We start from the raw sequence: 17,459 nt of genomic DNA on the forward strand, positions 1-17,459 counted from the left end.
CTTCTCCAATTGAATTCCATTTGCCACTTTTATGCCCATCTGACCAGACCATCAATATCTTCCTGCAGCCTACAGCTATCCTTCTCGCTATCTACCACACGGCCAATCTTTGTTGTCATCTGAAAACTTCTTGATCATGCCCCCTACATTTACCTCCAATTCGTTAATATACAGCACAAAAAGCAGGGGACCCAGTATTGAGCCCTGCGGAACACCACTGGAAACAGCCCTCCAGTCGCAAAAACATCCGTCAACAATTACCCTTTGTTTCCTGCCACTGAGCCAATTTTGTATCCACCTTGCTACATTTCCCTGGATTCCATGGGATTTTATTTCTTTAACCAGTCTGCCATGTGGGAACTTGTCAAAAGCCTTGCTAAAATCTATGTAGACCGCATCAACTGCACTATCCTCATCTATCTCCTTCTTCAAAAAATTCGATCAAGTTAGTCAACCAAGATCTTCCCTTAACAAATCCATTCTGAGTATCCTTGATTAACCTATGCTTTTCAAAGTGACAGTTTATCCTCTCTCATTTAATAGATTTCAATAATTTGCCCACTACTGAGGTTAGACTGACTGGCCTGTAATTATCCTTTGCTCCCTTTTTAAACAGAGGTACAATGTTTGCAATTCTCCAGTCCTCTGGCACCACACCTGTATCCAGTGAGGACTGGAAAATGATGGTCAGACCCTCTGCTATTTCATCTCTTGCTTCTTTTAACAGTTTAGGATACATTTCATCTGGTACTGGTTAATTGTCAACTTTCAAGGATGTTAATCCCATTAATACTTCCTCTCTTCCTATGTTTATCACATCCAATACTTCACACTCCTCCTCCATAACTACAATATCTGCATCATCCCCCTCTTTTGTGAAGACAGACACAAAGTATTCATTAAGAACCATACCAATATGTTCCGCTCCTACACATAGGTTACCTTTTTGGTCTTTTATGGGCCCTTCTCTCCTTAGTTATCCTCCTACTCTTAATGTATTGATAAAACATCTTTGGGTTCACCTTGATCTTGCTTGCCAATATTCTTTCATGCCCTCTCTTTGCTTTCCTAATTTCCTTTTTGATTTCACCCCTCCATTTTCTATACTTCTCTCGGCTTTCTGTAGTATTCAGTTCTCAGTGTCAGATGTAAGCTTTCCTTTTCCACCTTCTCTTACCCTGTAGGTACCTTGACATCCATGGGGCTGTAGATTTGTCCGCCTCACCCTTTTTCTTTGTGGAAGCATGTTTACCCTGAACCCCTTGAATCTCCCCTTTGAATGCCTCCCACTGTTCTGACACTGATTTACCTTCAAGTAGCTGTTTCCAGTCCACTTTCGCCATATCACTCCTCAGTTTAGTAAAATTGGTCTTGCCCCAATTGAGAACTCTAACTCCTGTTCTATCTCTGTCCTTTTCCATAATTATGTTAAAACTAACTGATTTCTGATCACTACCACCAAAAAGCTCTCCCACTGCCACTCCTTCCACCAGCCCATCTTCATTTCCTAAAACTAAGTCTAAAACTCGGCCCTCTCTTGTTGGACTTGCTACATTCTGGGCAAAAAAGTTCTCCTGAATGCTCCTCAAGAATTCAACACTCCCTCAATTCCTTTAACACTAAAACTGTCCTAGTTAACATTGAGGTAATTAAAATCCCTGACTATTACTGCCCTATTGTTCTTGAACTTCTCAGAGATTTGCCTACATATCTGCTCTTCTATCTCCCTCTGACTGTTTGGGGGTCTATAGTACACTCCCATCAGTGTGATTGCCCCTTTTTTGTTCCTTAGCTCAATCCATATTGATGAATCTTCCAACATATCATCCCTCCTCACAGCTGTAATAGTTTTCTTGACCAAAATTGACACTCCCCCTCCTTTCTTATCACCCTCCCTATCATGTCTGAAACCCTGTAACCAGGAATATTGATCTGCCATTCCTGTCCCTCCTTAAGCCATGTTTCTGTAATAGCTATGGTATCATACTGCCACATGTCTATCTGTGCCCTCAGCTCGTCTTCTTTATTTGCTATACTCTAAAGTGGAAACATTTTGCAAAGATGTGCAGGTCGTCGAAGAAAAGACTTCATCGATTCAACATGTGGGGGAATCTCTTTCTGAGAGTGAGGTACAGCATGTATTTACCATCACAGAAAGTAAAGCACCAGCCACTTTAAGGAGAGCTCAGTTGAGATTGCAGGCATTTCAATGTCACTTCTTATTGATGTTGACACAAACATATTGCTCCGCCAATATGTTTTGTTGAATGATAATTTTCTTTAAGCCACTGACTGGAGAACTGAATTAATATTTTTTTGAAAAGGACAAGCTGCCAGCAAAGTCATCTTTTCAGCTTAAGATGATCACCTAGTCTGCTACACTGTGTCCAGCAGTGTAAAGGACTGTGAGGAGAGACACAAAATGTCTGCTAATGTCCCAGCAAGAATGAAGACCCAGGAAGTTTAAAGGAACTACTTGTTCTCTCAGCAAGCAGAGAAATACTGCTAACTGCTATATTTGAATGACTGTGACTGTCTTGTGACAAGCCCCTCCCCATCTGTGGTTTTAAACTGGTGTTTTTCTCTGCAACAGAGGCAAAGTAACTGGACTCTGACATGGGCAGACCCTAAGTGGGGGTCCCTCTCTCGACATTCCAGTTTGAAAGCTTTCAAATCCTGTTTGTTGACTGCCCACCTTTGCATACTCCGGGTACAATCAGAAACCCTGTTGGAGGAAATCATCCGCATCAATCTTTCCAAGAAACTCTCCAAACCATTCATCTACCCCCTCAAACTAAAAGCCTCAGGACCACCAAATTCAGCTAGAAGCCAGCCAAATCACCAAGCCACAGACTGTATACCTTTTTTGCTATTGACTCTAACTCAACCAATCTACCTTTTCCCACTCAGTAACCTATTTGTGTATGTGTGTAAATTCCCAGAGTGTGTGTGTGTCAGTGAAAGTTGGTGTGCTGTTTATTATTTTATTAGTTTGGTTTAGACACAATAAAGCTAACCTCTTTGTGTGTAACTCAAGAAAACCTGTCCAATTGGTTCTTGTTATGATCATAGTAAGTAAGTAATCAAACACCTTCTGAATTGGTCGGTACATCCACATTAAGAAAGACATAAACCTGTTGTGGTCGAAAAAGGAGATGGAAAAGAGGAAAGCCCTTCAACCCCTCCTCATTTGACCGCAATAGTATCTATTTTGAGTAACAAACTCTACCTTCGGTATTTTTTACAATTCTCTCTCACTCCTGCAACAGACACTCTTCAAGCTTATGACAACACTATCATTTCAGTTTTGGGGACGATCACGGTTCCAGTTTGCTACAAAAATGTCACCCTAGACAGGTTCACTTGCTATGTAGCTAAAGGCCGAAGCCTTACGGGGGTAAACATTTTTGATAGGCTTGGATTCAAACTCGCTGACCCTACCAGAGCACACATTAATGAGATTGGTAATGCAGATTATACATGCCAGTATCCTTCCTTACTTACTGGATTTGGAGAGATCAAAGGGTACTGTTATGCTCGTCGCATTGACTCATCAATTTAACCAGTTTCACAAAATTTGATACGGTTGCTGTTTGCAATCCGTGCTGAAATATCACAGGAGCTTAAACGACTAGATGCAGACAGTATTATTGAGTGAATCGACTCATTGCCGTGGATATCATATCTAGTCATTACACAGAGGCTGGAGTCACTATGGCGCATCCGTGAGGTGGAGGACTACATGGATGGCACGTTTCAGGAGGTAGTCAAGCCGGTGCCTAAGCGAGCACAGTCGGGGAGTCACTGGGTGGCTGTCGGATGGACAAAGAAGTCAGGGCAGGTAGTGCAGGAGACCCCAGAGGACATCCTACTTTCTAACTGATATTCAGTTCTGAGTACCGATGAGAGAGAGGGCTCCTCTGGAGAAAACACTGAGAGTCATGACCGGAATGTCATGGCAGTCTCAGCTGTGCTGGGATGGAGTAAAAGGGACAAGAGGCAATAATGGTAAGGGATTCTATGCTTAGAGGAACAGATAGGCGTTTCTGTGGTCGCAGATGTGGGTTCCAGGATTATATGTTGCCTCCCTGGTGCAAGGGTCTCGGATATCATTGAGCGGCTACAAAGTATTCTGGAGGGTGAGGGTGCACAGCCGGAGGTCGTGGTCCATATTGGTACCAATGACATAGGTAGAAAGAGGGATGAGGTCCCGCAAAAAGAATTTAGGGAGCTATGTAGCAAATTAAAAAGTAGGACTTCAAGGGTTGTAATCTCTGGGTTTCTTCCGGTGCCACGGGCTCGTGAGTATATGAATAGGAGGTTAGAGCAAATGAATGCATGGTTGAGGAGATGGTGCAGGAGGGAGGGCTTTAGTTTCCTGGATCACTGGGCCTGTTTCTGGCGAAGGTGGGATCTGTATAGGATGGACGGGTTGCATCTGAACCAGAACGGGACCAGCCTCCTTGTTGGGAGGTATGCCAGTGCTGTTGCGGGGGTGGGGGTGGGTTAAACTAATTTGCAGGGAGATGGGATACAGAGTGGAAGCACAGTAGGGGGTGTTGTACAATCAAATATAAATGTGAAGCTAAGTCAGTCTGGAGGACAGAGTAAATGTAGACCTGTTGAGGCTCAAGCAAATAATGCAAGGCTGCATTGTATCTATTTTAATGCAAGGAGTCTTACTAGTAAGGCAGATGAATTGAGGGCATTGATTAAAACATGGGAATATGATATTATTGATATCACTGAGACATGGTTGAGGGAAGGGCAGGTCTGGCAGCTTAATATCCCAGAGTATAGAATCTTCAGACGTGATAGGGGAGGGGGTAAAAGAGGAGGTGGTATTGCACTGTTGATTAAAGAGTCAATTACTGCAGTAAGGAGGGATGATCTCTTAGAAGGTTCCTCTAATGAGGCCATATGGGTAGAACTTAAAAACAAAAAGGTGGCTATCACTTGGCTGGGAGTGTACTACAGGCTTCCAAACAGTCAGGCAGTGATAGAGGAGCAGATATGTAGGCAAATCTCAGAGAGGTGCAAAAATAATAGGGTAATAATAGTAAGGGATTTCAACTTCCCCTGTCTTAGAGGGGATAGTATTCGTGCAAAAAACTTAAAGGGGTCGGTATTCTTCAAGTGTATTCAGGAGAGCTTTTTGAGCCAGCACGTCAAGAGACCTACAAGAGGAGGGGTGGTACTGGACTTAATCCTAGGCAATGAAGCTGGACAAGTGGTAGAAGTGGCAGTGGGGGAGCATTTCGGGGATAGTGACCATAACTATGTAAGATTTAAGGTTGTTATGGAAAAGGACATAGAGGGACCGGACATAAGAGTACTGAATTGGGGAAGGCAGATTTCAATATGATAAAATATAATCTGGCCAAAGTGGACTGGGAGCAGCTTCTTATAGGAAAGTCTACATCAGATCACTTAGAAAGGAAATTGCGAGGGTTCAGGTCCAGCATGTTCCCGTAAAGGTGACGAGTAGGACCAATAAGCTCATGGAACCCTGGACGTCAAGGGATATAGAGGATTGGATTAAAAAAAAAGAGGCGTATGGCAGATTCAGAGTGCTGAAAACAGCAGAGGTCTGACAGGAGTATAGAAAGTGTTGCGGAGTAATTAGGAGAGCAAAGAGGGGGCATGAAAAATCACTGGCAGACAAGATAAAGGAAAATCCCAAGACGTTTATAAGTATGTTAGGAGCAAGAGGATAACCAGGGAAAAAGTAGGGCCCATGAGGGATCTAAGAGGCAATCTGTGTGTGGAGCCGGAGGACATAGGTGAAGTTTTGAACGATTACTTTTCATCTGTGTTCGCTATGGAGAGGGAAGATGTAGGTGTCGTGATCAGGGAGGGGGATTGCGATATACTTGAACATATTAGTATTGAAACGGAGGAAGTATTAGCTGTTTAGCAGGCTTAAAAGTGGATAAATCCCCAGGCGCAGATGCGATGTATCCCAGACTGCTATGTGAGGCAAGGAAGGAGATAACGGGGCCTCTGACACAAATTTTCAGATCCTCTCTGGCCACAGGAAAGGTGCCAGAGGACTGGAGGATAGCAATTGTGGTACCATTATTCAAGAAGGGTAGCAGGGATAAACCAGGTAATTATAGGCCTGTGAGTCTAACATCAGTGGTAGGGAAATTATTGGAAAAAATTCTGAGAGACAGGATTAATCTCCACTTGGAGAGGCAGGGATTGATCAGGGATAGTCAGCATAGCTTTGTCAGGGGGAGATCGTGTCTAACAAATTTGATTGAATTTTTCGAGGAGGTGACTGGAGGTGTAGATGAGGGTAAAGCAGTTGATGTCGTCTACATGGACTTCAGTAAGGCTTTTGATAAGGTCCTGCATGGGAGATTGGTTAAGAGAGTAAGAGTCCATGGGATCCAGGGTAATTTGGATTCAAAATTGGCTTAGTGGAAGGAAGCAGAGGGTGATAGTCAAGGGTTGTTTTTGCGAATGGAGGCCTGTGACAGTGGGGTACTACAGGGATCGGTGCTGGGACCCTTGCTGTTTGTACTGTACATTAATGGTTTAGACATGAATATAGGAGGTATGATCAGTAAGTTTGAGGCCAACACGAAAATTGGTGGTGTCATAAATATTGAGGAGGAGGCCTTAGATTACAGGGCGATATAGATGGGCTGGTAAGATGGGTGGGGCTGTGGCAAATGGAGTTTAATCCCGAGAAGTGTGAGGTGATGCACTTTGGGAGGACTAACAAGGCAAGAGAATATACAATGGATGGTAGGACCCTAGGAAGTACAGAGGATCAGAGGGACCTTGGGCTGCTTGTCCATAGATCACTGAAGGCAGCAGCACATGTAGATAAGGTGGTTAGGAAGGCATATGGGATACTTGCCTTTATTAGCCGAGGCATAGAATATAAGAGCAGGGAGGTTATGATGGAGCTGTTAGGAAGGAAATTAAAAAGCAGGACCTCAAGAGCAGTAATTTCAGGATTACTCCCAGTGCCACGTGTTAGTGAGCGTAGGTGTAGGAGGGTTGATCGATTGAACACGTGGCTGGAGAATTGGTGTAAGAGGGAGGGCATCAGATTTCTGAGGCATTGGAATCAGTTCTGGGGCAGGTGGGATCTGTACAAGATGGACGGACTACACCTCAGGACTGGAACTAATATTCTCTCAGGGAGATTTGCTAGTGCTGTTAGGGAGGGTAAAAACTCGCTTGTCAGGGGTTGGGAGCCTGAGGGGTAGCTCACATTGGAAGGAAGTAAAGCTAGTAACAGGAAGTAGAAAAGTAGCACATGACATTAAAAGGCAGGTGTAACAAAGGCAAGCATCAACTAGGCTCAGAATGCAGAATAATGTCAAGAAGATAAGGTTAAGGGCACTCTACCTGAATGCATGCAGCATTCGCAACAAGATAGATGATTTAAAGGCACAAATACAGGTAAATGGGTATGATCTAATTGTCATTATGGAAATGTGCTGCAGGGTGACCAAGACTGGGAGCTGAATATTCAAGGAAATTTGACATTTAGGAAGATAGGAAAAAAGGAAAAGGAGGTGCGTTTGCGCTGATAATAAGGGATGGGATCAGTATATTAGTAAAGGAGGATCTCAGATAGGAAGAACAAAATATAGAATCTGTTTAGGTGGAGCTAAGAAACAGCAAGGGACGGCAGACATTGATAGGAGTTGTTTATAGGCTACCAAACAGTGTTGGTTGTGTGGGGCATGATATTAATCAGGAGATTAGAGAAGCATGTGGCGTGGCAATACAGTAATCATGAGTGACTTCAATCTGCATATAGACTGGATAAACCTAATGAGCACTAATGCTGCGGAGGACGAGCTTCTGGAGTGTGTTAGGGATAGTTTTCTAGAGCAGTGTGTTGAGGAACTGATCTCGTATTATGTAATGAGAAAGTGAGAATTAATAATCTTGTTGTCAAAGAACCTTTAGGGATGAGTGACTATAAAGTGATAGAATTTTACATTATGTTTGAAAGTGAGGTAGTTCAATCTGAAGCCAGGGTTTTAAATTTGAACAAAGGAAATTATGACGGTATGAGGGGCAAATTGGCTGAGGTGAATTTGGAAAATGCATTGAAAGGTCATCCATCTGAATAGCTGTGTGAATGAATAACTGAAATAAAATTAACATCTGTTGTTATGCATTTTCTTATTTTCAATGTTATCAAAATTTATTTCTCCATAAGAACCCACTGCGATGGCACAGTGGCGCAGTGGTTAGCACCACAGCCTCACAGCTCCAGTGACCCAGGTTCAATTCTGGGTACTGCTTGTGCGGAGTTTGCAAGTTCTCCTTGTGAACCGTGTGGGTTTCCTCCGGGTGCTCCAGTTTCCTCCCACAGCCAAAGACTTGCAGGTTGATAGGTAAATTGGCCATTATAAATTGCCCCTAGTATAGGTGGGGATGTGGTAGGAATATGGGATTAGTGCAGGGTTAGTATAAATGGGTGGTTGATGGTCGGCACAGACTCGGTGGGCTGAAGGGCCTGTTTCAATGCTGTATCAATAAATAAATAATTATTGTCATCTCAAAATCATAAATGTTTGTAGCAGCAGAGGCACAGAAATGCAATCAACAAAAAAGGAAATCAGTTCTTATGATAGCATATTTATTATGTTTAGGAATATTTCAGCATGACATCTAATTTTCAACAAGGAATTAGAAATCCCTCATACGTCTGAAAGATCCGACAGTTGAATTGTAGCTGCCCCAGTCACTGTATCTCCTGTATTCACCGGGTCTCATGAAGTACTGTCGGCCTCTGTAGTTGGGATGTTCATAGAAGATCCAGTAACCGTCCATCACATGGCAAGAGTGAATGTCACGGTAACGGAAACGATCATAGACAGATGGACAGTCATCCATGAATTCCATCATCTGTCCTCCAAAGTCAGGTCTCTCATAAATCCTCATTCTGTAGTTTCCACCTCGGTACTGTAATAGAAGTATGCAGGTATAAATATGTTTATACAAAGCTCAATAAAATTATTGCAAAGGGGTTTTGTTATGCACGTAATATTATCAGGGAATCCATTGACAATTTTGATGAAAATTCTCCACACAAAACATTAACCTGCCTTTTCTGTTTCCAGATGTTGACTATTGTGTATATCCAGCATTTTCTGTTTGGTTATCAGATATTCAGCAATCACAATTTTACCATTTTATTAATATTGTCAAACATTCAATAAATGTTATTAACTGTTAAAATCTATGAGCTGGAAAGTTTTGGATTGAAGTCCCACTCCAGACAGACCTGGTGAATGGAAACGAGAATTCAGTCTCTGAATACTGATTTGGCATTCAGTGGGGTAGTTGCATTTGATGGGAACATATTTACATATGAACGGGAATGGGCCATTTAGCTCCTCGAGCCTGGTCTGCCATTCAATGAGTTCATGGGTGATTTGTGACATAACTCCATATACTTGCCTTCACCCATATCCTGTAATACCTTTGTTTAACTAAACTAACGACTGATCTAGCATCAATTGCCATTTGTGGAAGAGGGTCCTAACCTCTACCACTCTTGTCAAAATGTTTCCTAGTTTTACTCCTGAAAGATCCAGCTTTAATTTTACACTATGCTCCCAACCAGCAGAAATATTTTATCTCTAACTACCCTATCTATTCCTCTGTCATGAAGTGTCAAACCCCCTAGCCAGTGCCTCCCAGTCTGGGTCAGGCTAATGATACAGCTACATAAAAGGTGTCTGCATTACAGAAACAATCCAAAGTGTCATCTGCTGGATGTAACAGCAGTGGAAGACATGGGTTACCTCATGTGCCACTGGATATGGAAGATGATTGCTTATCATAGTTTGGTTTTGTAGACAAAATTCCAACTTTGAAACCCAAGTCGCAATACGAATCAGTTTGCATTTTCTTCTGTTGTTTGCTCTGAGGCTATTTCAAGATAGTTGGTTTAACCAGTCCTGGATCCATCACCTGGGAGATGAATGGAAGAAAGTCGGGGCACGTCTTCCATTCTCTGTTTCCTGGTGAGTCACTCATTCAGTAGCGCCAGCTATATCTCTGAATATGTTTGTGGTCTGAACCGATTCAAGTCAGATTTCTCTCACCTTTCTTTATTATGAGTGCAGAGGTAATAGTTCATTCATTCTTTTCCTAAGACATATTTCAATGACAATTTGCTCAGAGATTGTCCTGATTGGCTGCCGTATCTTCTGTGGAAGATTGGCAGAAATATCGCCCCCAGGCCGCACACCGACCGGTGTATCCAGCGTTTCCACCGTTTTTCATCAAAGTTATAGCGATCAATCAGGAGGAAATTCCCGAATGTTAGCGGGTAAGCCAAGATTTGCTGCTTATAACTTAGATTTCAAATTAAACTTTGAATTAATTTTAAGGATATCCATTAAAAGACAAACTTTTGGAATTTTTGATTTATTAAATAAATAATAGATAAACAGGCCATTCATTACAAATGTAAATCAGTGAACAAGTTCATTTATGCCTATAAGGACCGTGAATTCATTACTCACATATGGGTAGCTGCGACATGACCTGACACAGTCATTGAATCCCATCCAGCGCTGGTAGTCAGGATATTCTCCCCTGCTCAGAACATACTGGTATCCCATGTAATTGGGTTTCTCATACAGCACCCACCAGTCACTGTCAACACGGATGGAGTTACAGCGGCTGAAGTAAGGGGACAGGTCAGCACAGTCACTACTGCACTCATAGTGCCGACCCTGGAAGTTCCTGTCCTCGTAAAAGATAATCTGGAGGGAAAGCAAATTTGATGAAATATTTTTATTTTCCTAAGAATTGTGAATAAAATGTGAAAAATATGAGAGGTAACCTTACCTTTCCCATTTTGAGTTCTCAGTTGGAAAAGCAAAAGCCTGGATGTATGATTGCTCCGGATGCTCAGTATTTATATGTTTGACTGAGAGGCCATTGCAGAGACTACCTTTGTTATTTCATCAATCCCAAGCACACATCAGCAAAAAACAAGAATTAAAATGTGTCACAGATATTTCAGTGAAACACCTTTATTCAAAGCAGTAGATTCCTATTGTTCTTTCTGTTCTGCTTTCATGTCATTTTGATTGTCCTGTAGGAAAAAAGAAACAAAGGATGAGAGGCCAGAGCTATTCCCAAAGTAGAATATACAAAAAACATTGAACTGTGAACTCCGCTGAGCTGTCGTAACCTGGATATTATTGTTTTGTTTATTAGTTATTTTGAATACAAGTATGGAGTAGGTGAATACTTGTCACTTTGACTAAGCTTTATATTGACACAACTATTTTGATGTTTTAGGGTTGCATAATCAGCAGACTCCTTTCTTTTTCCATTTGGGCCTCCTTATCTCGAGAGACAATGGATATGCACCTGGAGGTGGTCAGTGGTTTGTGAAGCTGCGCCTGGAGTGGCTATAAAGGCCAATTCTGGAGTGACAGGCTCTTCCACAGGTGCTGCAGAAAAATTTGTTTGTCGGGGCTGTTGCACAGTTGACTCTCCCCTTGCGCCTCTGTCTTTTTTCCTGCCAACTACTAAGTCTCTTCGACTCGCCACAATTTAGCCCTGTCTTTATGGCTGCCCGCCAGCTCTGGCGAATGCTGGCAACTGACTCCCACGACTTGTGATCAATGTCACACGATTTCATGTCGCGTTTGCAGACGTCTTTATAGCGGAGACATGGACAGCCGGTGGGTCTGATACCAGTGGCGAGCTCACTGTACAATGTGTCTTTGGGGATCCTGCCATCTTCCATGCGGCTCACATGGCCAAGCCATCTCAAGCGCCGCTGACTCAGTAGTGTGTATAAGCTGGGGGTGTTGGCCGCTATTATGTCGTAATTCACCATCACCTCTCTCGACCCTTCCAATGCCTTTGGTTTTTCACACTGCTTGATGATTCCAATGCACTCCTGGCTGCTTCCCACCTCCCACCCTTCGTAAACATCAACTCATCTAAACCCCTTCCTCCCATTCCCTAACTCACACCAAGTCCCATCCATCCATCACTCGTGCTCAATGACCCGCATTGGCTCCTGGTCCAGCAATGGCATGATTTTAAAATTCTCACCCTTTTTAAATCTCTCCATGTCTTTGCACACCGCTCCCGCCACACCTCCCCCCCCCCCCCCCCACCCCTCAATGTGTTACCACGCAGATAGCCAGACCCACATTGTATATGGTGCATCTGCAAACCAACAACCACAGCTGCAGCCTGCTCCAATAAATATGAGCACAGGTGAATCCCCAGTTATAGCCCACCACCTGAATAAGCACCCAATTAATATACTATTAACTGTTATCTCTATCATCTCTGCAGCCTGGAAATATCCGAGATCTCTGAATCCTCTCATTTTGACTGCTTCTGCATACTCGATTTTAATCACTCCACCATTGGGAGCTGGGCCTTCAGCTGCTTAGGCCATAAGCTCTGGCATTCCCTCCTAAAACCGTTCCACCTCTCTACCTCCCTCTCCTCCTTTAAGACACTCTGTAAAAGCTATCTCTTACCCAGCTTTTGGTCATCAGTCCCAATATCATTTATATGGCTTGATGTCAAATTCTGTTTGATAGCATTCCTGTGAAGCACCTTGGAATGTTACTATGTTAAAGGTACTATATAAATGCAGCTTATTGTTGGTATGTATAAGCACCAAAAAGAGTTGCAGAGAATCCGAATAAAATATTAACTTTTTTTCTTGTACTTGTGCTGGGGAACTGAAACTTTTGTTTGTTTCAGGCAACATCATTACTTGTTACTTACACCAGGTGATCCTCCCCAGTAGACTGACTATATTGTATATATTTCCACAATTAAATGCTAAGAATCCGAAGGAAAATGCTAGCATCTCACATTGAAGTTGAGAATAAAACGCGACAGGTTTCCCAAAGATTAATCCTAAAGATTTTAACAGAAGTTTGAGGGGACTACACAACTTTTTAATGGTTGGACCTTATGTTTATGTCTCCTGCAATTAGAGCTGCAGTGAATTATTTTCGATGATAGTGAAGTCCATCTATACTACTATCAGCTGTCTTTACATGTTTGGAATGAGTTACGGTCTGCAAAATAACAGTGGTTTTGCTTCCATGGTCATGGAACCTATCTGATCATATTGAAACTGCAAGAGTCCTAACGTGCTGAATTTGGGAAGAAGAATTTTGGAGCTTCCAATACCTTGCTGCCGGTAAAACTGTTTGAATTGGGTCTCTGTCTGACACAAAGGACCTTTTTAGTAATTCTAAAAGTTTAGTTGTAAGACATGATGGTAAGAAGGCTTTACTTTTGCAGAAAATATGCACTCGATTCTACAGACCATATATATATAATGTATCCTTGAGTTCAGAAACTTAAAAATTGGAACATAATGGGCTGAATTTTACTGACCCACCCACGTTGGGGGTCGTGGCGGGGGGGGGCCTGGAAAATATCTCCGGGAGAGGCCCGCCACAGGCCTCGACGGCGGGCAGGCCCGGCCCCATATTGCTGACAGCAGTGAGGCCTCGTGGGGGGCCCCCCGCCACTTGCCGATGGGAGCAGAATTTAAATATGTTAATTAATGCAAAGTAATGAATTAATGACTTACCTGCTTCCACCGGCCGTCCTGCTCCAATATTGTGGTTGGTTGCCGTGACTCCCGTGCCTTCGGGATCTCCATCTCTGACCAAGGTCACAGACCTGAAACGTTAACACTGCTTCTCCGTCCACAGATGCTGCCAGACCTGGTGAGTATTTCCAGCACTTTCTGTTTTTCTGCCACATACTCTGCTTTGTCTCAGTGCCCTGTGCAGTTGAGATCCTCTTCTTCCACTCAAGTGTAACATTTGTTCTTGTAGGCTTAATTTTGCACATACGTGAAAGTGAGATTGAATGATTGAATACTGTCTCAGAAATAAAAGCATCATTTAATAATATCTACATACTATGGGCTTTTAATTTAGTGAACGTGAAAAACCGCAGACTAATAGAAACATAGAAAATAGGAGCAGGAGTAGGCCATTTGGCCCTTCGGGCCTGCTCCATCATTCAAAAAAGACCATGGCTGATTGTCTAATTCAGTACCCTTTCCCACTTTTCCCCATATCCCTTGATCCCTTTGGCATTAAGAAATATATCTATCTCCTTCTTGAATACATTTAATGATTTGGCCTCCACTGCCTTCTGCGGTAGAGAATTCCACAGGTTCACCACCCTCTGAGTGAAGAAATTTCTTCTCATCTCCGTTCTAAATGGCATACCCCGTATCCGGAGACTGTGACCCCTGGTTCTGGACTCCCCAGCCATTAGGAACATCCTCCCTGCATCTAGCCTGTCTAGTGCTGTGAGAATTTTATAGGTTTCTATGAGATCCCCTCTCATTCTTATAAATGCTAGTGAATATAGGCCTAGTCAACCCAATCTCTCTTTGTACGCCATCCCAGGAATCAGCCTAGTAAATCTTCTTTATACTCCCTCCATGACAAGAACATCCTTCCTCAGATAAGGAGACCAAAACTGCACACAATACTCCAGATGTGGTCTCACCAAGGCCCTGTATAACTGCAGTAAGACATCCTTGCTCGTGTACTCAAATCCTCTTGCAATGAAGGCCAACATATCATTCGCCTTCATAACTGCTTGCTGCACCTGAATGCTTGCTTTCAGCGACTGGTGTACAAGGACACCCAGGTCTTTTTGCTCTTCCCCCTTTCCCAGTTTATCACCATTCAGATAATAATCTGCCTTTCCGTTTTTACAACCAAAGTGAATAACCTCACATTTATCCACATTATACTGTATCTGCCATGCATTTTCCCACTCACCCAATTTGTCCAAATCACATTGGAGCCTCTTTGCATCCTCCTCACAGCTCACTTTACACCCCCCCCCCCCCCCCAGCTTTGTGTCATCTGCAAACTTGGAAATGTTACATTTCGTGCCCTCACCCAAGTCATTAATGTATATTGTGAATAGCTGGGGACCAAGCACTGATTTCTGCGGTACCCCACTAGTCACTGCCTGCCACCCAGAAAAAGACCCGTTTATTCCTACTCTTTGTTTCCTGTCTATCAACCAGTTCTCAATCCATGTATATTATCCCCAATCCCATGTGCTTTAATTTTGCTCACTAACCTCTTATGTGGGACCTTATCAAAAGCTTTTAGAAAATCCAAATACACCACATCCACTGGTTCTCCCTTATCTATTCTACTAGTTACATCCTCAAAAAACTCCAGTATATTTTTTAAGCATGATTTCCCTTTCGTAAACCCATGCTGACTTTGCCCAATTCCTTTAATGCTTTCCAGGTGTTCTGTTATCACATCCTTTATAATAGACTCTAGCATTTTCCCCACTACTGATGTAAGGCTAACTGGTCTGTAGTTCCCTGTTTTTTCTCTCCCTCCTTTTTTAAATAGTGGGGTTACATTTGCCACCCTCCAATCTGTAGGAACTGTTCCAGAGTCTATAGAATTTTGGAAGATGATCACCAATGCATCCACTATTTCCAGTGCCATTTCCTTTAGTACTCTGGGATGTAGATTATCAGGCCATGGGGATTTGTTAGCTTTTAACCCCATTAATTTCCCTACCACTATTTTTTAACTAATACTGATTTCCTTCAGTCCCTCCCTCTCATTAGAATCTGTATTCATTATTTATGTAACCGTTATGTGAAAAAACAGCTGACTGGAATTAAAAGTATTTCTCAAAGAAGCAGGAAAATATGTTTCTCATGTAGCTGCATTGCAAACCTTAAATATCACATCAGTAATTATGATCAACTGGTGCAGAAGCAAAATGTACGTGAACATCTATATATGCGTCTATCTGTCATAGATTTAAAAAACTAGTGCAACAGCACAGATATCCTCACTAGTCCTGCATTAGTTTAACACATGAGAAAAAAAAACCTTTCAGCCAGAGGTTAGAGCAGTTACACTGTGGAATAGCCTTTGCATTGAAAGGACCAGAGAAAAAACTGAAGATGGCAGAGGGCCGCTCCAGAGTGGCCCAACGGTTCAGTGATGCCTCCCTGCTCACTGTCCTCCAGACTGTGCGGGCAAGGCAGAGGTCCTTTTCCCCAGTGATGAAAGGAAGAGGCCCTCCCACCTGACCAAGGCAGCCTGGCTGGAGCTGGCAGAGGAGGTAAGTAGCCGTAGGGCCATCCGATGTGAAAGGGTCCAATGCCGGAAGAGGATGAACGATCTTCTTCGCACAGCAAAAGTAAGTGGCACTTTGTATCATGGCCCCATTGAACCTGGGTGTACCCACATAGAGTGACACATGTGTGCCAGTGCAATGCCAAGGACAGTGAGGTTGGACAGGGATGAATGACATGACATTAATGCATGAAAGTATAAAAGAACTCACCCTTGTCTGCTGCTCAGAGCATGGCACCTCCACGAGTGGCTCACTCAGTAGTGCACACTGAGCATTCCTGCCTTTGGGCCCAGCACCCATCTTGTGACATGTGTCACTTTGTCGCCGTGCCATCCTTAATCTCTGCTTCCTTGATCCTCCAGGCAAAGAGGGCCCACAAAGTCCATGAGGCGAGTCGGACTGTTGGTGGAGTGCCAAATATGCAGACGATGACACAGGCTGAGGAGGAGGCCCTCGAATTGGCCATGACACATGTCGATCTTGCATTCAGTAATGTTGCGCTCGGGCTCCTGGTTGAACATGCATCCATTTGATATACACAATGATCAGAGTGAAAATCAAGCTGTTTGGCACAATGTTGTCAAAATTGTTACATGCTCACCATAAAGATGGACAGTATCTTGCAAATCAATGCTCAGAGTCAGCAACGGTGGCCCAGGATACCTCCCGAACCTCAGAGGAAGAGACATCCTCTGAGGAAGCAGCATCTCATGACACTCCCGCACCTCCCACCAGCACAGATACACTCACCTCAGTGGGAATCTGGTCGGCCTTACAGTCTGGGTCACAAGCTGGTGAAAGCACTTCACACGCAGCCGAGTAGCTGACTGAGGCTGAGACAGCCGAGGTCCCTGACAGTCGGAGTCGGAGGGCTGTGGGTAGACAGGCCCATGCTGAGCCCCAGGCTACTGATGACCCTCTGTTGTGGACAGCACAGGGCATGCTGGAGCTGCAGCATCAGTTGTGGCAACATCTGGTGGAGATGCCACGGGCCATGTGCAGCCTTGAGCAGGCGATGGGGGAGTCATCCAGGCCATGACAGCTGCCATATCCCAGGCATCTGAGGGCATGGCATCATACAAGGAGAAGGCAGTGGCCCTCCTGGTGAGCCACATTCCATTAATCCACGCTGACCTGCAATCCGAGGCCATCATATCCACGCATTAGTGGCAAGGGGAGAGAGGGACCAGGGGCATGGAGACTGTCCCTGCCTCTGATCCGTCCCGGGAGAGCAGAGAGGTTCAAATGAGCCTTGAGCTGGAGGAGGTGAGCCTGCGCGCCATATCCAGGCTCCCCTTTGAGGTTCATCCATTGTG

At 43.7% G+C, this 17,459-nt stretch overlaps 1 protein-coding gene across 2 annotated transcripts; it reads right to left on the reverse strand.

Annotated features, from left to right (window-relative positions):
- Positions 1 to 8,667: 8,667 nt before the first annotated feature.
- LOC137372206 (gamma-crystallin S-1) lies at positions 8,668 to 10,851 on the reverse strand. Of its 2 annotated transcripts, none has more exons than XM_068035822.1 (3): positions 10,843 to 10,851; positions 10,515 to 10,757; positions 8,668 to 8,943 (listed from the first exon to the last, which is right to left on the reverse strand). In XM_068035822.1, exons 1-3 carry the CDS (start codon positions 10,849 to 10,851, stop codon positions 8,668 to 8,670), a joined length of 528 nt encoding a protein of 175 aa, XP_067891923.1. The 2 variants fall into 2 exon arrangements, with proteins under 2 accessions (XP_067891923.1, XP_067891924.1); XM_068035823.1 differs by having other exon boundaries at positions 8,668 to 8,936; positions 10,511 to 10,757.
- Positions 10,852 to 17,459: the final 6,608 nt, after the last annotated feature.

The sequence above is a fragment of the Heterodontus francisci genome, chromosome 7 (genome assembly GCF_036365525.1).
Source record: "Heterodontus francisci isolate sHetFra1 chromosome 7, sHetFra1.hap1, whole genome shotgun sequence".
NCBI classification, from domain to species: Eukaryota; Metazoa; Chordata; class Chondrichthyes; order Heterodontiformes; family Heterodontidae; genus Heterodontus; species Heterodontus francisci.